A 23568-nucleotide genomic window follows, 5' to 3' on the forward strand; every position below is an offset into this window, starting at 1 on the left:
AAGCCCGACCGAAAGGCATTACATGCATTGATCAAAAATGATAGTGCATTGAGAATGGCTGGTTCCTAACTGAAATCTAGATCTGCCAATAAAATTTAAAAAGGACGACTGATAGCTGAAATTTATTATTTACAAGTCAATAACAGTCGCTGAGTGCAACAGCCTTCTGAATGGAAGGTAACCTCATGATTTCGGAAGTTGTTAGAGAATTCAATATACAGAGATACACAGTGTCAAGAGTGCATGGACAACGCAGTGGCTGGCGGCCTTCACTGAATGAGAGCAGCTGTCTTTGCGTAGAGTTGTCAGTGGTAACAGACAAGCAACACTGCGTGAAATAACCGCAGAAATAAATGTGAGACGTACGAAGATTGTATCCTTTGGGACAGTGCGGTGAAATCTGACGTTAATGGGCTATCGCAGCAGATGAGAGATACGAGTGCTTTTGTCAACATAACGACATCGCCTGCCTCGCCTCTCCCGGTGTTGTGACCATATCGCTTGGACCCTAGATGATTGGAAACCCGTGACGTAATCAGTTGGTAAGAGCTGATGGTAGGGTTCGAACGTGGCGCAAAACCAACGAAGCCATGGACCTAAGTTGTCAACAAGGCACTGTGCAAGTTGGTGGTGGCTCCGTAATGGTGTGTGTTTACATGGAATGGTCCAACTGAACCGATAGTTAACAGGAAATGGTTATGTTCAACTACTTGGAGATCACTTGCAGCCATTCATGGACTTCATGTTCCCAAATATGTCGTCGGGCCACAACTGTTCACAACTGAAGAACATTCTGGACAATTGGAGCGAATGGATCGCCCGACATCAATCCCATCGAACATTTATGTGAAATAATCAAGAGATCAGTTTGTATACAACATCCTGCACAAGCAACACTTTCAGAGTTGTGGACGGCGCCTTGTTGAGTCCCTGCCAGATCGAGCTGCAGCACTACGCCAGGCAGAAGGAGGTCCAACATGAGGTTACAAGGTATCCCATGACTTCGTTACCTCAGTATAGATGCACTTTAATCAATAGAACAGAGTTGTAGCACTAAAGTAGTATTAATACAAATGGCGTTCAAAAATTTTGCACAGTCGTCACTAATTTTTTTATTTTTTTCAGGAGAACAATGAAATTTTTTGTGAACATACTTCGAACATTTAGCTATATATTGAGCCTACTCAATGTAGTCTCCATCAGCTGCGACGTATCTGGTACAACGTTCTTTCCATGATGTAAATGCACTTTGGTAAAATTCTGGGGATTGACTGTAGGGAGGATGAGGAACAATTTTCCAACCCATTTTCCTGATCTTCTCCTGCGTCATAAGGGCTGTATGGGGTTTGGCATTGTCATGGTGTAGTCTGATGAGCTGACCCTGAAGCTGTGGTCTGTGGGTCTTGATGGCACGTCGCAGCTTGTCCAATGACAAACAGTAACGGTCCCGGTTAATTGTGGAGCCAGGTTCCAAAAAGTCAATGAAAAGGACACCACACTGATCCCAGAAGAAGGAGGCCATCACCTTTCGGCCTGCTGTTCGTGAAAGTCTTGGTTTCTTCTTCCGAGGGGAACCCGGATGACGCCACTCCATGGACTGAGTTTTGTTCTCACGTTCGGACAAAAACAACAATGTTTCGTCCTGGCTAATGAAGCCGTCAAAACACTGTTTCCACTCTTCAGTAAAGGTCTTCATGAGACACTCGCACACATTCTTCCTCATAGTTTTCATTTCTCTAGTCAATAATCTAGGCACCCAACGTGCACAGATTTTTCTGTACCCTAGTTACTGTACCAGTGATACCACACTAGCCAATGACAAACGAACCATTTCAGCAAGCTATCGTGTCGTCAAATATGTCATTTTAAATTATCTGATCTACGGTCTCCTTATTCACATCACTCACTGCCGTCGATGGTCTACCGCATCGTGGATTGTCCAGTAGAGAGAAATCACTTTCCTTAAACCTCTGCAACCATCGCTGGATACTGCTGCGATCCACTGTGTCCTCCCCATAAACAGGGAGCAACTTGCTGTGAATCGATGCGGCAGAGTCATCGCCGGTCTTGAAGAGGAACTCCATCACCGACCTTTGTCGCAACCTGACATCTACTACACGATCCATTATGGCTCACCTGTAAATAAAAGAAAATACTTTTATATACCAACTTATAGTTAAACGTTCCAAGTATTTTCACAAAAAATTTCATTCTCCTCCTGCAAAAAATAAAAAAATTACAGACGACTCTGCAAAACTTTTTGAACGCCCTTTGTAGTTGACTGATTCGTTAAGATTTTTTAAACCGAAGTTTTGTAACGGTAGAGAAAAACTGTACTAGTATCATTTTTGTAGAATTAACATTTTTTAAAATAATTATAAGTGCCATAAACAAATAGTTAATACATATATTTAGTACCATCCACAAAAATGTTACTGCATGGCCTATGTCAGCTTTCTACACAACAGGCTGTAATGTGAAGAAAAGGAATGAATAAATTCCCCATTTGCGCCTCGTATCCCTACTCGAATGGTTTTCCATTTATCTCTACTCCGCTTAAGTACTTTCTTTACCGTACCGTACCACGTGCCGGGCGCTATTCAGTCTCGCCGTCGACAGTGATAATAACGTCTCAGCCCACCAGTGTGTCTGCCTGTGCTCTCGGGCGCTAGTCGCAGTGGGCTGCTGACATGTTGCATGCCGCTGGACGCGACCTCCCTCAGTCTATGGCTTCCTTATTCACACGGCACTAATGGGCACTCAACCAACACGAGCAGAAATATCGCAGGTCATAGTCTGTGATCCTGCCGCTGTCGAATTCCACTTCGTGCTCGTAGGCATTTCTCTTTTATACACCATCTTGCCACATACAACCCACATTCAAATGCGATTTCTGTATGAGAAACACGCTACGAAATTTGTCGTTACGTACCGAATTAAGATGGCGTAAATCCTACTTGCTTGTGTCGTTGTGCTAGAATACTAATCCTGTGCATATCCAAGCACTGATGTCAATGTGTCATTTGTTGCGTGCCACTGTGTTGCGGCTTTACACAGTCCTGTCACATTAACGTGACCACCACCTATGTTCGGCGTTAATATACAATAACCACTCGCTGACCGCGGGTGTCACCACTAGCAGTGGAAGTTATACAGAGTGAAAAGTATTTAAACCGACAAACTTTGGGAGGTTGTAGGGGACACCAAAACAGATATTTTTCCCTAACGTCATTTTTTCCTATGATGAGTATTTAAACCAGTAGAGGAAGATTTCTCTGGCGGCAAATCAACAAACACTTTTCCATTTTTTTAATGACCAAAAGACAACAGATTAACACAACCCAGTGTCAATCACAGAAGATTATCAAAAATGCGTCCATTGACACGTAAACAAAGGTTACACCGTCGGATCATGTTCTGTCCGACGCGGGCAAAAACCCCAGGAGTATCCTGAATTGTTCCTGCTGCTGCTAGTATCCGGGCAACCAGATCCTCTTCTGACGCAACAGGAGTTGCAGAAACAAGGTTGCGCATCTCTCCCCACACAAAAAAGTCCAGAGGGGACATATCTGGGGATCGAGCAGGTCATGGTACAGGACCACCTATGCCAATCTACGTTTTTGGGAACCGTGGGTCCAGGAATCGACGCACACGACTACTGAAATGTGCCGGCGCCCCGTCATATTGGAACCATATGCGTTGTCTTTTAGGGAGCGGGACGTCTTTCAGAAATTCTGGCAATGCTCTGGCGAGAAAATTGTAATACTGCCTGCCATTTAATGGCCTAGGTAGCAGATACGGCCCAATTAAACAGTCCCCAGCAACACCGACCCACACATTAACGAAGAACCGCACTTGATGAGCGCTAGTAACTGTGGCATGTGGGTTATCCTCACTCCAAACATACGAATTGTAAATTTTGAAGACCTCATCACGTCCGAACGTTGCTTCATCGGTAAACAACACAGAGGATCGAAATGTAGGATGCATTTCACACTGTTCCAGGTACCTTTGCGAAAACTGTGTGGATAATCAACTGGTTCCAGGTTGTGTAAGTGCAATGGACATAACAATTGCTCTCGAAGGACTGTTCTTACATTCGGCTGATTCGTCCCCATGTTACGTGCAATTTTACGAATGCTGATTGAAGGCTACCGCTCCACATGCTGCAAGACAGCTCCCTCAAATTGCAGCGTGTTACCGTGCGACGGCGTCCCTGTCCAGGTAATCTGCTAAATGACCCGGTCTCACGCGGACGTTGGTACACAGCAGGAAAGGTCGTATGATGCGGGATACGGCGATTAGGATATTGTTGTTGATAAACCCGCTGTGCAGCTCGTCCGTTGTGGTGCGCTACGTAGTACGCACCAACCATATCAGTGTACTCACTCCAGGTGTATCGCTCCATTAGTAAACAGAGACAATGCACTACTACACTGATGGACAGCAGTTGCCTACAACTGAAGAGCTTAATACGACCTCTAACAACTGAAGAGCGTAATACGGCCTCCACCGGTTTAAATAATCCTCATAGGAAAAAAATGACATTAGGGAAAAATATTTGTTTTGATGTCCCCTACAAACTCCCAGAGTTTGGCGGTTTAAATACTTTTCACCCCGTATGAAGCATCTTGGGGGGCGCGGAATGCAGCGCAGTCGAAATGGAGCGAATTATCTGGCGTCCAAAAGGGCAAGATCAGTGGATTTAGGGACAAGGGTGGAAGCATTTCCAAAACGGCAAGATACATAAACTGTTTGCCTGCTGCAGTGGTTAAAGCATACTGCGCATGGCAAAATGGCGCTATTCAAAACCATAGCTGAGGCAACTGTGGTGAACCACAGGCCATAGATGACAAGATAGCTGCAGTGATGTGTATGGGGAAATAGACGAGCAGCTGTCGACGAACTGATCACCCAAGGGGCTTCAACAGTGCCACATAAACGGCCTTTCAGCAGACGTTATTGCCAGTGCTCTGGGTGCAACCGGCTGCATGTAGTGGCACATGTCGGCACGAATGACGCCTGCCGCTTGGGTTCTGAGGCCATCCTCGGCTCCTTTCGGCGGCTGGCTGATTTGGTGAAGGCAACTAGCAAGCACGCGGGTCGCAGGCTAAGCTGTCTATTTGTAGTACCGTACCCAGGGTTGATTGCGGTCCTCTGGTTTGGAGCAGGGTGGAAGATCTAAACCAAAGGCTCAAACGGCTCTGCGACGGTATCGGATACGAATGTCTCTAAGCTATCGGGTGCATAATTGTAGGGTTCCCCTTTAATAGGTCAGGCGTGCACTACACACAGGAAGCGGATACTAGGGTAGCGGAGTACGTGTGGTGTCCACATGGGCTTTTTTAGGTTAGAGAACACCTCTCTTTGGATCAAAGACGATTTGCCTGTTAAATCAGCCATATCGGCCTCAGAGAATCTTGATCCTCGCAGGTCAGAGATACGAGGGTTGGAACTTTAATTGTGGCAACTATTTATTTACAGCTTGTACAAAATAGAGACGTGTTTCGAAGTTTTACTGACCTTCAAAGTAGTCACCAGCATTGTGTATAACCCGTTGACAGCGATGTGGAAGTCTTAGGATACTCTTAGCAGTACCAGTTGTGTTGACAGTTCGAGCGGCGCGGTCTATTGCACGACGAATGTGTAGCAGTTCTGAAGTGAATGCCGTGAAGTGTTTCCTTCAGTTTAGAAATCCAGCTGAAGTCACGAGGACTTAAATCAGGGGAGTGCAGTATAGCACTTCGCAGCCCCATCAGTCAAACAAATCAATAATAGCTTTCACTGTAAGTGCCTGAGCACTGTCCTGCAAAATGATGGTCAGGTCCTGCAGAAACTGTCACCGCTTCTGTCTCTATGCTGTTCATTTTTGGAACACAACCAACGACCAGCTTAGAGACAGAAGTGATGACACTTTCTGCAGGATCTATCATTTTGCAGGAGAATGCTCAAGCACGTACAGAGCAAGCTGTTACTGATTTGTCTGACTGATGGGGCTGCTAAGTGCTATACCACCTACTGCAATTCCCTGACTTAAGCCCTCGAGAGTTCAACTCGATTTCTAAACTGAAGCATTCCCTTCAGAACCGCAACAAATTCGTCAACACAACTGGCACTGCTAAGAGTATCCTACGACTTCCACATCGCTGGCAACGGGTTAAACACAATGCTGGTGACTACTTTGAAGGTCAGCAAAATTTTGAAACACGTATCTATTTTGTGCGAGCTGTAAAGTTCCAACCCTCGTAGCAAAGATTAATATGATTTTAGTAAACTGAAGGAGCATCCAAGGAAAGGCCCCAGGATTAATATCTCTTACTGAAGGTTATAATGCACAGATAGTATTGGGAACAGAAAGATGGTTGAAACCAGACGTCAATGACAACGAACTCCTAACTTCAGACTGGAATGTTTATCGTAAGAATAGGTTAGTCGCCAATCGTGGCGGCGTGTTTATTGCAGTAAAAAATTTGATAAAATCTAGCGAGACTAGCACGGATTCCGAATGTGAATTAACCTTGGTGAAAGTGATTATCAAAGAACGGTTAAAAATGGTGATCGGATGCTCTTAAAGTCCACCTGGGTTAGGATCTGTAGTTGTAGACCGGTTCAGATTGAACTTGCAGAATATCGTTAGTAATTTTCTTGATGATGCCGTTGCAATGGTGGGGAGGGGGGGTGACCTCAACTTGCTAGCTATAGTATTGGGAGTGTTATGCCATAAAAACCTGTGCCAGAGTGGCATTGTTCTGGATGTCTTGTCCGAAAATTACCTTGAGCAAATAGAGAACCAGCTCGAGAAAGTAACGTCTTAGACCTCGTGCCAACAAACAGACCTGAATTTATCGAATCAGTTAACGTAGAGGAAGGTATCAGCGATCATAAGGCTGTGGCAGCGTCTATGACGACGGGTCCTACAAGGAATGTTAAGAAAGGTAGGAAGATATATTTGTTCAGAATGGGTGACAGGATACAAACTCCAGAATATCTCTGCAGTCAGCATCAAATATTCGGTGATGAGGACGACGATATGGAGAACAAATCGAAAAAATTCAAAGGCATCGTTCAATATGCCCTAGACAATTATGTTCCGAGTAAGGTTTTAAAAGGAAGGTCCACCACGGTTTAACAACCTTGTTACAAATGTGCTACGTGAAGAAAGAGCACTTCATTTCAGATTCAAGAGAAGTAAAAACCTAGCTCATAAACAAAAGCTGAACGAAGCGAATATGAGCGAAAGGAGAGCAATGAGAGAAGAAACGTTCAATGATTTTGAAAGTAAAACGTTGTCAACCGACCTGAGTAAATACCCTAAGAGATTTTGGTCGTACGTAAAATCAGTACGTGGGTCAAAATCATCTATTCATTCTCTCAGCGGCCTCACCGGCACCGAAACGGAAGATAACAAAGAGAAGGTTGAAATACTGAACTCAGTCTTCCGAAGTTGTTTCACCGCGGAAGATCGTAACACTGTCCCTCCTTTCAAACGTCGTGCGAGCGTCGAGATGGGCAATATTGGGATAACCGATCGCGTAACTGAAAACCATCTACAATCGCTTAGTAGTGGAAAGGCTTCAGGACCAGATGAGATACCTGTAAGATTCTCTAAACATGATGCGAAAGAACTTGCTCCCTTTCTAGCAGTAATTTGTCGTAGATCGCTTGAGCAACGAAAGGTACTCGTACCTAACGGGTGGAAAAGAAAACGCAGGTCACCCCCGTTTTTAAGAAGGGCCGTAAGACAGATCCACGCAATTGTAGACCTATATCGTTGACGTCAATCTGTTGTAGAATTATGGAACATGTTTTATGCTCAAGAATTATGACGTTTTTGAAAATGAACATCTCCTCTATGAAAATCAACACGGATTCCGCAAACAGAGATCCTACGAAACAGCTCGCTCTGTTCCTCCATGAGATCCACAGCGCAGTGGACAACGGCGCTCAGGTTGATGCCGTGTTCCTTGATTTCAGTCAGGCATCTGACACCGCCCCGCACTGCCGTTTAATGAAAACAAATACGAGCTTACGGAGCATCGGAGCAGACTTGCGATTGGATTCGAGAATTTCTTGGAGATAGAACTCAACACGTCGCACTTAACGAAACAAAATCGACAGATGTAAAGGTAATATCCGAAACATCACAGGGAACTGTGGTAGGACCATTGATGTTTACAGTTTATATAAATGATCTAGTAGATTTTACGGTATACTGATAATTTTTACTTATGGACCGTGTGACAGCAACTGAATAAAACACAATTTTAGTGCCATACTCGTTTCGCCTTTATTTTCTACAAGTCATCATCAGTGGCCTGGAATATATACACATGTTTGCTATTTAATTTACATTTTTGTCACTGTACCTATAAGTACAGTAGAAGGCACCGGATTCTCTTTAAGGCTATTCGCAGATGATGCAGCTGTCTATACCAAAGCAGCAAAGCCAGAAGATAGTAAGAATTTGCAGAACAACCTCCAGAGAACTGATGAATGGTGCAGGCTCTGGCAGTTGTCCCTGACCGTCAATAAATGTAACTTACTGCGCATACATCGGAAAAGAAATCCAATTCTGTACAGCTACACTATTGATGACAAACAGGTGGAGACGGCGTCTGCCGTGAAATATCTAGGCGTAACTATCCACAGCGACCATAAATAGAATGACCATATGAAACAGTGGGAAAAGCAGAAAGCAGACTCAGATTCATCGGAAGAGTCTTAAGGGGGTAGGACGTCAAACGGGCCGACTTGGAGCAGGAAAGGCACCACAGGACATTTTAATTTCCACTGTCTATACTTTTACAAGTAAATTCATAAAACTTAGTCAGCATGACCAGGAAGGATTCGGGATTCACACTCGTAGCAGCGGAGGTTCAAAAACATAACAAAATAATTTTTTTTACATCTGATATTTCATCATTTTTTCACTTACTATTAGCTGCATTTGTTGCTATAGGTACACTTTTCTTCATAAGTAAGAGAGACTGTTCGATGAATTTTGCACAGCATACAAACCATACTTACAGGTGTCTGAAACTCTAGAATCTATTTAATTTATGAAAAAATGAATGAGCGGTTACGTTTTAAACTTTATGTTTAGAAAAAAAAATCAAATTTTGTAGTTAATTATCTCAATTTTTACCAGAGTTTTCAATAGATTTGGAAAATTCTAGAGTTTCATACACCAGTAAGTATGTTTTGTATGCTGTGCAAAATTCATCAAAGAATCTCTGTTACTTGTGAAGAAAAATGTACCTATAGCAACAAATGCAGCCAACAGTAAGCGAAAAAATGATGAAATTTCACATGTAAAAAAATTTATTTTGTTATGTTTTTGAAGTTCCACTGCTATGAGTGTGAATCCCGAATCCTTCCTGGTCATGCTGACAAAGTTTTATGAATTTATTTGTAAAAGTATAGACAGTAGAAAATAAAATGTCCTGTGGTGCCTCTAGTAGGCCCGTTTAACGTCCTATCCCCCTTAAGGAAATGTAACTCATCCACGAAAGAAGCGGCTTGCAAGGCGCTTGTTCGCTCGATTCTTGAGTATTGTTCATCTATGTGGGATCCCTGTCAGGTAGGACTGATAGAGGAGATAGAGAAGATCCAGGGAAGAGCCGCGCGTTTCGTCACGGAATCGTTTAGCTGGCGAGAGAGCGTTACGGAGATGCTAAACATACTTCACTGGCAGACGTTACAGGAGAGGCGTTGTGAATGACGTAGAGATTTACTATTGAATTTCGGGACAGCACTTTCCTGGAGGAGTTGGACGACATATAACATCCCCCAAACAAACCTCTCGCGTATTGACCACGAGGAGAAAATTCGAGAAATTAGAGGCAACACAGAGGCTTACCAACAATCGTTCTTCCCACTCATTATTCGCGAATCGAACCATTAGGTGGCTTTCGTATAACGATGTAGATGTAGAATGGCGTGGAACGACTGATTCTCGAAGGCACAGTGGATCAACACCCCCACATGCAATATTGTTTTCCCTTGACACGATGGCATCTACCATCTACATCTACATACTTACTCCGCAATCCACCATACGGTGCGCGGTGGAGGGTATCTCGTACCACAATTAGCATCTTCTCTCCCTCTTCCACTCCCAAACAGAACGAGGGAAAAATGACTGCCTATATGCCTCTGTACGAGACCTAATCTCTCTTATCTTATCTTTGTGGTCTTTCCGCGAAATATAAGTTGGCGGCAGTAAGATTGTACTGCAGTCAGTCTCAAATGCTAGTTCTCTAAATTTCCTCACTAGCGATTCACGAAAAGAACGCCTCCTTTCCTCCACGGACCCCCACCCGAGTTCCTGAAGCATTTCCGTAACACTCGCATGATGATCAAACCTACCAGTAACAAATCTAGCAGCCCGCCTCTGAATTGCTTCTATGTCCTCCCTCAATCCGACCTGATAGGGATCCCAAACGCTCGAGCAGTACTCAAGAATAGGTCGTATTAGTGTTTTATAAGCGGTCTCCTTTACAGATGAACCACATCTTCCCAAAATTCTACCAGTGAACCGAAGACGACTATCCGCCTTCCCCACAACTGCCATTACATGCTTGTCCCACTTCATATCGGTCTGCAATGTTACGCCTAAGTATTTAATCGACGTGACTGTGTCAAGCGCTACACTACTAATGGAGTATTCAAACATTACAGGATCCTTTTTCCTATTCATCTGCATTAATTTACATGTATCTATATTTAGAGTTAGCTGCCATTCTTTACACCAATTATAAATCCTGTCCAAGTCATCTTGTATCCTCCTACAGTCACTCAACGACGACACCTTCCCGTACACCACAGCATCATCAGCAAACAGCCGCACATTGCTGTCCACCCTATCCGAAAGATCATTTATGTAGATAGAAAACAACAGCGGAGCTACCAGACTTCCAGCAGGAAAATGTAACACAGCTCGGAGCGTACCTGCGCGGTTCGAAGAGGCCCAGGATTAGTTTACTATACTCTGCTGGCCACCAAACTCCATCGGTATAAACCAAGCGAGAATCTGTGGGACCACGTCAATCGCGCCATGGACGCACAGCCAAAGAAATGTAAAGCAGCCGGCCGTGCCACTGCAGTCGGATGGCCCCGCGTCCCTGTAGGCAGCTTCCAGGACCTCACTGAGTCTAGTCCCGCACGTTTCGCAGCGGTCCGCACTGCAAGATGTGGTTGTTCAGGAAAACTACGGGTTGTCACATTAATGTGACTGGACAGTGTAACAGGTAACAGTATAGATCAGCACGAGGGATGCCCAGAAAGTAATGCACTGCAGTTCTTTTCTTCAACAGTTCTTTATTGAACATAATGAGAATTACACACACGAAAGAATGGGGTTTCATCTACACACCCTATTTTTGCACGTAATCTCCATCCCCGTTCTATGGCCTTCCTCCAGCGCGAAACAAGGGTGTGTATGCCCTGTAGGTACCAAGCCTTGTCCTACTGGCGGAGCCAGTGCTTCACTGTGTGAATCACCTCCTCGTCGTCCTCAAAATGTCTTACACGAATACTTCTGTCCTCGCGAATGACATCAGCTCGCTGCAACAAGTCAGGTGTGACAGCCGCGGATGGTCTCCCTGACCGCTGAAAATGTGGAGCCCTGCCGAACCGCCTTCTGATGGCTTCACCCCCCGAGCCCAGCTACTAACTGTATTTCTATCGACAGCAGATGCTCCATAGACTTTGCACAAGCGTTTGTGAATACTCCTCGTAGCTTCTTCCTCTGCAGTGACAAATGCAATGACAGCACGTTGTATCACCTACACACGCCATTTTGAAACTGTCCTGCAGCTACGCTATCTTTCGGAAGAGACGGAAACTTGGCGCGCTCACTCAGGAAACTTCAAATACACTACTGGCCATTAAAATTGCTACACCAAGAAGAAATGCAGATGATAAACGGGTATTCATTGGACAAATATATTATACTAGAACTGACATGTGATAACATTTTCACGCAATTTGGATGCATAGATCGTGAGAAATCAGTACCCAGAACAACCACCCCTGGCCGTAATAACGGCCTTGATACGCCTGGGCATTGAGTCAAACAGAGCTTGGATGGCGTGTACAGGTACAGCTGCCCATGCAGCTTCAAGATGATGCCACAGTTCATCAAGAGTAGTGACTGACGTATTGTGACGAGCCAGTTGCTCGGCCACCATTGACCAGACGTTTTCAATTGGTGACAGATCTGGAGAATGTGCTGGCCAGGGCAGCAGTCGAACATTTTCTGTATCCAGAAAGGCCCGTACAGGACCTGCAACATGCGGTCGTGCATTACCCTATTGAAATGTAGGGTTTCGCAGGGATCGAATGAAGGGTAGAGCCACGGGTCGAAACAAATCTGAAATGTAACGTCCACTGTTCAAAGTGCCGTCAATGCGAACAAGAGGTGGCCGAGACGTGTAACCAATGGCAACCCATACCATCACGCCGGGTGATACGCCAGTACGGCGATGACGAATACACGCTTTCAGTGTCCGTTCACCGCGATGTCACCAAACACGGATGCGACCATCATGATGCTGTAAACAGAACCTGGATTCACCCGAAATAACGACGTTTTGCCATTCGTGCACCCAGGTTCGTCGTTGAGTACACCATCGCAGGCGCTCTTGTCTGTGATGCAGCGTCAAGAGTAACCGCAGCCATGTTGTCCGAGCTGATAGTCCATGCTGCTGCAAACGTCGTCAAACTGTTCCTGCAGATGGTTGTTGTCTTGCAAACATCCCTATCTGTTGGCTCAGGGATCGAGACGTGGCTGCATGATCCGTTACAGCCAAGCGGATAAGATGCCTGTCATCTCGACTGCTAGTGATACGAGGCCGTTGGAATCCAGCACGGCGTTCCGTATTACCCTCCTGATCTCACCGGTTCCATATTCTGCTAACAGTCATTGGATCTCGACCAACGCGAGCAGCAATGTCGCAATACGATAAACCGCAATCGCGATAGGCTACAATCCGACCTTTATCAAAGTCGGAAACGTGATGGTACCCATTTCTCCTCCTTACACGAGGCATCACAACAACGTTTCACCAGGCAACGCCGGTCAACTGCTGTTTGTGTATGAGAAATCGGTTGGAAAGTTTCCTCATGTCAGCACGTTGTGGGTGTCGCCACCGGCGCCAACGTTGTGTGAATGCTCTGAAAAGCTAATCATTTGCCAATTACAGCATCTTCTTCCTGTCGATTAAATTTAGAATCTGTAGCACGTCCTCTTCGTGGTGTAGCAATTTTAATGGCCAGTAGTATAATACAGACGTAACGTTTCGCATTCGAAACATTGTTTTCGGCTGAGAAAAAGAAATGGAGTACAATAGTTTATGGGCAACCCTTGTACTTGTACCTGTGGGAGGTGTGCTGTACACTATTGATGGATGCTACAGGTGCCGCCGGCGGAACTGGAGGAGATCCTTCGCAGCCATCCTGCCGTCGAGGAGGCGGCAGTTGTGGGCGTGCCTGACGAGAGGAGCGGCGAGGTGCCCCGGGCCTACGTGGTGCTCAAGAAGAAGGCGCAGCAGGTGGTCACGCCGCAGGACGTCGCCAAGTTTGTTGATGCCAAGGTAGGCTCCGCTGTCTTCAGTCTGGAGACTGCTCTGTACAGCTCTCCCCACTAGCCTGTCCCGTACACGGCTCTACATCTGTGCACGACTGCTGCCACTTACGTCCAGTTCAAACTGCTCGCTGTTGTCAAGGTTTGGTCTCCCTCTACAATTTTTAACCCAGTAAACTCTCCTCCATGACCAAAATAAGTTGTTCTTGCTGCCACCAGGCACAGATCAAGTATCGTTGGAGTGACAGGTGGTGTCTCCTCCCAAAATAAGTGTTGACGACCTCCCCTCTGCAGGGTCGTTTCGAGACCAGTTTTCGCAGAAGTGATATATCATTTGGCGCCTCCATCCCCCTCCAAGACGTTAGTTGCATTTCCTTTTCCCCCTGGTAGGCCCATGTCGTTCGTCGTTGTGAAGACAATAGTATTGTATGTTAACCGGGGACCTAGAAACGACGAAGAGGCTCCGTCCCCGCCGCAGCCGCAGTGGCCCACAACCCCACGAGGACTTCGCCTCTGCCGACCCACACCGAACCCTGGGTTATTGTGCGGTTCGGCCCCCAGTGGACCCCCCCCCCCCCCACACACACACACAGGGAACGTCTCACACCAAACTAGTGTAACCCCTATGTTTGTGTGGTAGAGTTATGATGGTGTACGCGAACGTGGAGAACTTGTTTGCGCAGCAATCGCCGACATAGTGTAACTGAGGCGGAATAAAGGGAACCAGCCCGCATTCGCCGAGGCATATGGAAAACCGCCTAAAAACCATCCACAGACTGGCCGGTTCACCGGACCTCGACACAAATCCGCCGGGCGGATTCGTCCCGGGGACCAGGCGCTCCAGCCGGCCATGGTGGCCGAGCGGTCCTAGGCGCTTCAGTCTGGAACCGCGCGACTGCTACGGTCGCAGGTTCGAATCCTGCCTCGGGCATGGATGTGTGTGTCCTTAGGTTAGTTAGGTTTAAGTAGTTCTAAGTTCTAGGGGACTTATGACCTAAGATGTTGAGTCCCATAGTGCTCAGAGCCATCTGAACCATTTTTGGTTTGCTTATCAGCAGTGAGCTCTGGTGAAACGTTATGTTGCTGTGAAGTGCAGTTGCAACTTATTCGCCTAAATGCCATGACGCTAATAATAATCTAGCACAATAAATTCATTTATACACTCCTGGAAATTGAAATAAGAACACCGTGAATTCATTGTCCCAGGAAGGGGAAACTTTATTGACACATTCCTGGGGTCAGATACATCACATGATCACACTGACAGAACCACAGGCACATAGACACAGGCAACAGAGCATGCACAATGTCGGCACTAGTACAGTGTATATCCACCTTTCGCAGCAATGCAGGCTGCTATTCTCCCATAGAGACGATCGTAGAGATGCTGGATGTAGTCCCGTGGAACGGCTTGCCATGCCATTTCCACCTGGCGCCTCAGTTGGACCAGCGTTCGTGCTGGACGTGCAGACCGCGTGAGACGACGCTTCATCCAGTCCCAAACATGCTCAATGGGGGACAGATCCGGAGATCTTGCTGGCCAGGGTAGTTGACTTACACCTTCTAGAGCACGTTGGGTGGCACGGGATACATGCGGACGTGCATTGTCCTGTTGGAACAGCAAGTTCCCTTGCCGGTCTAGGAATCGTAGAACGATGGGTTCGATGACGGTTTGGATGTACCGTGCACTATTCAGTGTCCCCTCGACGATCACCAGTGGTGTACGGCCAGTGTAGGAGATCGCTCCCCACACCATGATGCCGGGTGTTGGCCCTGTGTGCCTCGGTCGTATGCAGTCCTGATTGTGGCGCTCACCTGCACGGCGCCAAACACGCATACGACCATCATTGGCACCAAGGCAGAAGCGACTCTCATCGCTGAAGACGACACGTCTCCATTCGTCCCTCCATTCACGCCTGTCGCGACACCACTGGAGGCGGGCTGCACGATGTTGGGGCGTGAGCGGAAGACGGCCTAACGGTGTGCGGGACCGTAGCCCAGCTTCATGGAGACGGTTGCGAATGGTCCTCGCCGATACCCCAGGAGTAACAGTGTCCCTAATTTGCTGGGAAGTGACGGTGCGGTCCCCTACGGCACTGCGTAGGATCCTACGGTCTTGGCGTGCATCCGTGCGTCGCTGCGGTCCGGTCCCTCGACGGGCACGTGCACCTTCCGCCGACCACTGGCGACAACATCGATGTGCTGTGGAGACCTCACGCCCCACGTGTTGAGCAATTCGGCGGTACGTCCACCCGGCCTCCCGCATGCCCACTATACGCCCTCGCTCAAAGTCCGTCAACTGCACATACGGTTCACGTCCACGCTGTCGCGGCATGCTACCAGTGTTAAAGACTGCGATGGAGCTCCGTATGCCACGGCAAACTGGCTGACACTGACGGCGGCGGTGCACAAATGCTGCGCAGCTAGCGCCATTCGACGGCCAACACCGCGGTTCCTGGTGTGTCCGCTGTGCCGTGCGTGTGATCATTGCTTGTACAGCCCTCTCGCAGTGTCCGGAGCAAGTATGGTGGGTCTGACACACCGGTGTCAATGTGTTCTTTTTTCCATTTCCAGGAGTGTATCTTAAAAATAAGTATCCTCTGAGCTAGTTCACGCTTTTCATAGGGAGGATCTGGATTTGGTTACTGATGACGGCACCAGCAGAAACGGAAACGTCACTGAAACAGCGTCGGAGGAAAATATTTGCACCGAGCAGTTAGACAAACGAGATTAGTTATTTATTTATCCATAAAAATTATATAAATTCTGTTATCATAGATACAGGAGAGATCACCGAAGTATCTGCGCTAGCAGAATAGAAATGCGGGAAACACAATTTATTGGACTCACCAAAACGAAACACTTACACAATCTCCAAAAGAACAACAGATTCGATCCCAGCTGCGGATCGTCACCAATATAAAATAGCAAATAATAATAGAAAAGACCCGACTCTTCACGGGGAGAGATCACTATCAAACAATTCTACAACGTTAAGATGTTCGTCGACTATACCAAGTTCATCTGCAAGAAAGCGACCAGCTAGGAGAGGCGTCTGGCCATGGCTGCCGGAGTGGCAACTTGTATACTTTCAAGCGGTGCGTCGAACTACCCTTTTCCGGCAGTTCGCCACCCTGTAAAGCCCGTTTGGCGGACGTATCTGCCGGAACTATTTCCGATCGCGTTCCTGGGCTAGCTGCGACCTCTGGTGAAGCTGTTCTGCAGGCTCTGCGAACGGGTAGCGGTCCCTGGCGGCCGTTGCTGGAGACCCGGTGTTGTGTTGTGGCCGCTGGTAAATATTTGTGTTGGCAACACAGACGACATTCCGGCTGATCAAAAAATCAGTATAAATTTGAAAACTGAATAAATCACAGAATAATGTAGATAGAGAGGTACAAATTGACACACATGCTTGGAATGACATGGGGTTTTATTGGAACCAAAAAAACAGAAAAGTTCAAAAATGTCTGACAGATGGCGCTTCATCTGATCAGAATAGCAATAATTAGCATAACAAAGTAAGACAAAGCAAAGATGATGTTTTTACAGGAAATGATCCGTATGTCCACCATCATTCCTCAATAATAGCTGTAGCTGAGAAATAATGTTGTGAACAGCACTGTAAAGCATGTCCGGAGTTTTGGTGAGGCATTGGCGTCGGATGTTGTCTTTCAGCATTCCTAGAGATGTCAGTCGATCACGATACACTTGCGACTTCAGGTACCCCCAAAGCCAATAATCGCACGGACTGAGGTATGGGGATCTGGGAGGTGAAGCATGACGAAAGTGGCGGCTGAGCACACGACGCGCGCAAGAGATCTTTCACGCGTCTAGCAATATGGGGTGGAGCGCCATCCAGCATAAACATCGTACGCTTCAGCAGGTGTTTATCAGCCAGGCTGGGGATGATGCGATTCTGTAACATATCGGCGTACCTCTCACCTGTCATGGTAGCAGTTTTGCTGTCCTGTGCCATTTGTCGGACATTTTGTGAACTTTGTTTTTTTCGGTTCTAATAAAACCCCGTGTCATTCCAAGCATGTATGTCAATTTTTACCCCTCTATCTACATTATTCCGTGATTTATTAAGTTTTCAAATTTATACTGACATTTTGATCACCCTATAGGTTTCCCTAGTGAATATACGCCCTGTGATGCAGGCATCCCGTGTTGGTTGGCCGTGAAACGGGATGCCGATGCAGTAGGCGCTACGACGTCTGAAGTGGGCGGCCACAGCAATCACAGTTTAAAAATAAAACCTGACACGTTTGACGTTGACAAACACAACAGATTTACAGTAAACAAAGGTCAGGAAACAAGCTGTGTCCGCGAGATAATTGCCAGTGTGTGGTTACTATCCCTACTGATTGCAGTACGAAACATTGTTTTAGTAACTTACGTATGTATGAGGGGCGTTCAAAAGAAAAGGTACTAAACAACACTGTGGGTATAATTGTAGCCTTTAGTCAAAAGTAATCAGAAGCCTACGCACAACTATTCCACTGTTACCCAAGCCAAAGGATTCCCTGTTCCCAGAATTCCAGTGGTTGTGACAGAAGTGAATCATCCACTGTGTCCTTCAGTTCGTCTTCCAAGTTAAGGCGCTTCCCTTTGAGATGTGTGTGTGTGTTTTTTTTTTTTTTTTTTTTTAGCTGACCAAGTCGCAGGGTGACATGTTTGGGCTGTAGGGCGGATACACAAGCTGCTCTCAATTTAACTTGGCCATTACTCTCTGTGTGACCTCGGAGACATGAGGACGCGCATTGTCGTGGATCAGAATCACTCCCTCCGTGAGCAGCCCAGGTCGTTTGCTCTTGATGGACTTGTGTAGGCTGCTGAGTCTCAAAGTACACGTTATTCTTAACGATTTTTCCGTGCTCAGGGAATTCGATAAGAATCTGACCCAGGACGTTCGAAAAAGACGGTGGGCATCACCTCGCGTGCTGAGGGTACAGCTTTGCAATCAAAGAGTAAGTAAACGGACACTACATTCATGTCCTCAGATGTCTGACTCACTACATTATGTCAAAGTGGCACATGCAAACTTCAACCAGTCTGGGTGGTACAATTCTTATATTTGAAATATGGGCCCCATTCAATTGGCATTTCAGCCACGGCATACCTTATCTTGCGTGTCTTTGGAGAAAGTAGTATGTGCATGATGGGTTACAGGAGTCATATGCTCGCGTATGGTCCAGCACCAGGCGCTGGGATTATATGACAACGAAATGTGCGTATTGCACTTTTGGCCAGGAGTCCCCTTCTGCGGAGTTCTGCCGGCTGGTGCAGAACTTTTTATTTGACATCACTTCGGCGATTTAGGAGTCGATGATGATGATGAAATGATGATGAGGGCAGCACACACACCCAATCCCGAGCAGAGAGTATCCCCAACTCGGCTGGTAATTTAATGTGGGTTCAAGTGATCGAAAGGCAGCAATGCGAACCACAATTCCACGAGCTGCTGACCCTATGGCAATGGATAATGCAATTTGACCACATCCTTTCTCATTGGAGCCTCCATCCACTGAATCATCATCATCATTCGTGACAGGGGCTAATAAGATTGGATTGTGAAAAAATTGGGACTTTGTACGGGCACTGATCACCGCGCAGTTGAGCGTCCCACAAACCAAACATCATCATCATCCATCCACTGAAATGTCCATCCAGATCACGTACGCAGAACCGTGACTCGACTGAGAAGCCGATGCGGTGCCACTCCTACGCCTTGTTTTTGTTGACACAGGGAAAACTACCACAGTCCTGAGTGCTCCATACGTTGTAACGCTGTGGATTCTTCGCTAGCTATAAACAAACCCATTTTGTGACTCAAGGTATGTGACGTGGCTGTAGGTTTGGTTCAAATGGCTCTGAGCACTATGCGACTTAACTGCTGAGGTCATCAGTCGCCTAGGACTTAGAACTAGTTAAACCTAACTAACCTAAGGACATCACACACATCCATGCCCGAGGCAGGATTCGAACCTGCGACCGTAGCGGGCTGTAGGTTTGCAGACAAATCGGTAGATGGCTAAAATGGTTCAAATGGGTCTGAGCACTATGCGACTTAACTTCTGAGGTCATCAGTCACCTAGAACTTAGAACTAATTAAACCCAACTAACCTAAGCACATCACAAGCATCCATGCCCGAGGCAGGATTCGAACCTGCGACCGTAGCGGTGGCTTGGTTCCGGACTGTAGCGCCTAGAACCGCACGGCCACTCCGGCCAGCAAATCGGTAGATGTGACGTACATGTATAGACAAACAAATGGTTACAATTTGAGAAAAATTTCATGAGTTATTCAAGAGTAAGGGCTTCACAAATTGAGCAAGTCAATAACGTGTTGTCCATCTCTGGCCTTAGATAAGCAGTTATTCAGCTTGGCATTGACTGAATCGCTTCCTGAGGGATATTGTGCCAAATTCTGTCAAACTGGTGCGTCAGATAGTCCTGCGCATAATGCTGCAAATGTTCTCAGTTGCGGAGATATCCGACGACCTTGCTGGTCAAGGTAATGTTTTGCTAGCACGAAGACGAGAAGCAGAAATTCTCGCCATGTATGGACGGACACTATCGTGTTGAAATGACTCCCGGGATGGCTTGCCGCTGTGCTGTAAGGGAGCCGCGGATGGCAACTAAGTGGGTCGTACTATGAAATGAAATGTCACTCCAAACCATCACTCATGCCTGGTTGTCGGGCCGCATCGCGGGCGACATACTTGTTTCTGGGGTCATCTCGAGACACATTTTTGCTGGTTATCGGTTCTCAGTTCGAAGTGGGACCCATTACTGAACACAGTTCTACTCCAGTCAACGAGATTCCAGGCCGAATGTTCCCGGCAGCACTGCCAATGGGCTTGTTGATGTTCAGACGTTGGTTTAAATGGCTATGAGCACTATGAGACTTAACTTCTGAGGTCATCAGTCCCCTAGAACGTAGAACTACTTAAACCTAACTAACCTAAGGACATCACACACATCCGTGCCCGAGGCAGGACCGTAGCGGTCGCGCGGTTCCAGACTGTAGCGCCTAGAACCGCTCGGTCACCCCGGCCGGCTGTTCAGACGTCAATGGTAGTCAGTGCGAGCGGCATCGCGAGCTTATCCCCGTTTCAGTGTGCCGCCTATTAATGATCCCTGTGGTCACTCAGGTACCAGTTGCACGTCGGATCGATGATACTGATGAATCCGGGACTCCGAGTGGCTCTGTGACGACTGAACAGTCCTCACGTCCTGTTAGGTCGACCGCCTGCTTCTTGATGCTCTGCTTGACCATGGTACACCCATTCCTACCAACATCGTCGAATAGCGGCGTAGCTCCTATTCAAATGTCGAGCGATTCACCGATTACTTTGAGCTCAACGACACATCCTCTCTCAAAGTCTGACAGCTCAGGTGGCTGCATGCAAGGCATAGTTACTCACCAACTGAGTACATGCTATGAAATTCGCAAGGATTTTGTACCCTGGTATCGACATATCCCCTGTTTACTATTCTCAACAGCTGTGTGCTGACACTGCAACGCGGCGTTACACATTCGTCCACTGGCAGCCAATCTTACGTTTTCTGTTGATACCTGTATGAATATCAATTTGTAGCTAATTTCCGTAACTCCTTTGTGCTGCGTTTGGTCTTTTTTTTTTGTCGTCGAGTGTATTTCATTTTTAAAATGTGAAGGACGTTACTCCTGTCTACTTTTTGCAGTTGCTCTGAAATGGTGATTATTTGAATATCTACGATTGTAGTAGACTTTGCTGTTTGTTGCTTGCTTCCTTCATGGTTTTACAGTTTTAATGGTCAGCAGCGTACATAGACTCTCTCTCTCTCTCTCTCTCTCTCTCTCTCTCTCTCTCTCTCTCTCTCTCTCTCACACACACACACACACACACACACACACACACACACACACACACACAAAAACACGCGCGCGAGCGCCCCACACACACAAACACACATCCTTACTCACTAACATCATCACTCTCACACATGCACACTCACTTACACAGTTTCTCAGTGACATCCATACTCACTCACATCCTCTCTCACTCACTCAGATTCTAACTCACACACTTACACACTCATATCTTTGGTCATTCGCTGATAACATACATCTTCACTTATTCATTCACTCTCTCTCACACACACACACACGCACACATACACACACACACATACACATACACCACACACACACACACACACACACACACACACACACACAAACACACACACACATCCATTTATATACAAGTATATGTATAACTATGATCTTTATTTAATTGATCAGCAATGCAGTAAGAAATGTAAGTGTAAAATGGTGGTTCAGTATAAGGGGGAACGCGAAAATCCTAATCCGATCACATTAAATAAAAAGTATGAGGTGCCGAATACTTTTTCTCAACAAAGACCCTAGGTATGAAAACGGCTCGCGTCTCAGTGCGATGTCTTTGATTTTCAGGTCGCGGACTACAAGAAGCTAGCGGGTGGTGTGCATTTTATCGACGCCATACCGAAAAACCCATCTGGCAAGATCCTGCGGCGGGTGCTCAAGCAGCAGACGAGGTGATCACCAGCCCTACCAACACGCACCACCACCAGTATTTGAAGAAGCAGCTACCGTGACGCCCACATTCTGTTGCTGTCATTTCTGGTTGCTACGCAGGGAAAGTGCAATATTTTTCTCTACTCCAGACTGTACACCTATCTATTTTTTGTAAATATGAAATAATAAACTCTAGTTCTCCTACGAAATTATTTAGTATTATCATTTTACTAACTAAGGTACAATTTCGTCACAATATCGCTTTTAAGAAACAATTGCTTTCATGCATTAATGTTATAAAAAGGATGCAGTCCAACTGCAGTTCTCTTCGTGAAATGTTCAACTAAGATACAGTACTGTTTTGTCATAGTGCCCCAGGGAAGTGTGAATAGAACCACTGTTGTTCTCTATATGCATAAATTATTTGGCGGACAGAGTGAGTAGTATTTTGAGGTTGTTTGTTGATGATGCTGTGGTGTATGGTAAGGTGTTGAAGATGATTGACTGTTGGATTACACAAGATGACTTGGACAAAATGTATACTTGGTGTGATGAATAGCAGTTAGCTCTAAGTGTAGAAGAACGTAAATTAATACAGATGAGTAGGAAAAACAAACTCGTCATGTTCGAATACAGCATTAGTAATGCCCTGCACGACATAGTCGTGTCGTTTAAATACCTGAGCTCAACGTTCATAGCGATATGAAATGGAATGAGCATGTGAGGATTGTGGTAGGAAAGGCGAATGGTCGACTTCGGTTTATTGAGAGAATTCTGCATCTGTAAAGGAGACGGCATATAGGACGGTAGTGCGACCTACTCTTGAGTGGTGCTCTAGTGTTTGGGAACCGTACCATGTAGGAGTAAAGGAAGACATCGAAGTAATTCAGAGACGGGCTGCTACATTTGTTACTGGTAGGTTCGAACAACACACAGTTGTTAGGAACTCAAATGATAATCCCCGGAGGGAAGGCGACATCCTTTTCGACGAACAGTATTGAGAAAATTTAGAGATCCGCCATTTGAAGCTGACTACGAAGGAGCTCAAATATAAGTCATGAGAAATTAGGGCTCATACGGAGGCATCTAAACAGTCGTCAAAAGGTAAACACGTGCGCTGGTGCTATGCCAGCAAGTGATATTCAATTGACATTCAGAACCGCTGTTGCCTCCTGTTTTGTCCATGACCTGTAGTTAAACGTCTACACGATTGTTGGGCTTAATTGAAGCAGAAACGCGAGATATCCGATTTAATGAAAAGAATTTATCAGCCACTGTAGATTGCTTTATACTCTGTAGTTACTGAATTGTTTTAATTATGTACTTCTTTTTGATTGTTCTTTACCGACCCCCATCCATTATTTGGTTATTTTCGTTGTTTCTTTTTCGCTTAATTGATATCTCTGGCTGAAACTGTATTTAATCTGTCTGTATT

General features: G+C 46.2%; 1 protein-coding gene across 2 annotated transcripts in view; it reads left to right on the forward strand.

Moving 5' to 3' along the window:
• The window catches only part of LOC126424846 (uncharacterized), a 289952-nt gene extending 267610 nt beyond the window's left edge, over positions 1-22342 (forward strand). For both annotated transcript variants that reach the window (XM_050087655.1, XM_050087656.1), the window contains exons 10-11: positions 13419-13595; positions 22050-22342. In XM_050087655.1, the coding sequence (XP_049943612.1) occupies positions 13419-13595; positions 22050-22157 (285 nt within the window). In that variant the 3' untranslated portion in view covers positions 22158-22342. The remainder of the gene's footprint in view (positions 1-13418; positions 13596-22049) is intronic.
• Positions 22343-23568: the final 1226 nt, after the last annotated feature.

The sequence above is a fragment of the Schistocerca serialis genome, chromosome 10, assembly GCF_023864345.2.
Source record: "Schistocerca serialis cubense isolate TAMUIC-IGC-003099 chromosome 10, iqSchSeri2.2, whole genome shotgun sequence".
NCBI lineage: Eukaryota > Metazoa > Arthropoda > Insecta > Orthoptera > Acrididae > Schistocerca > Schistocerca serialis.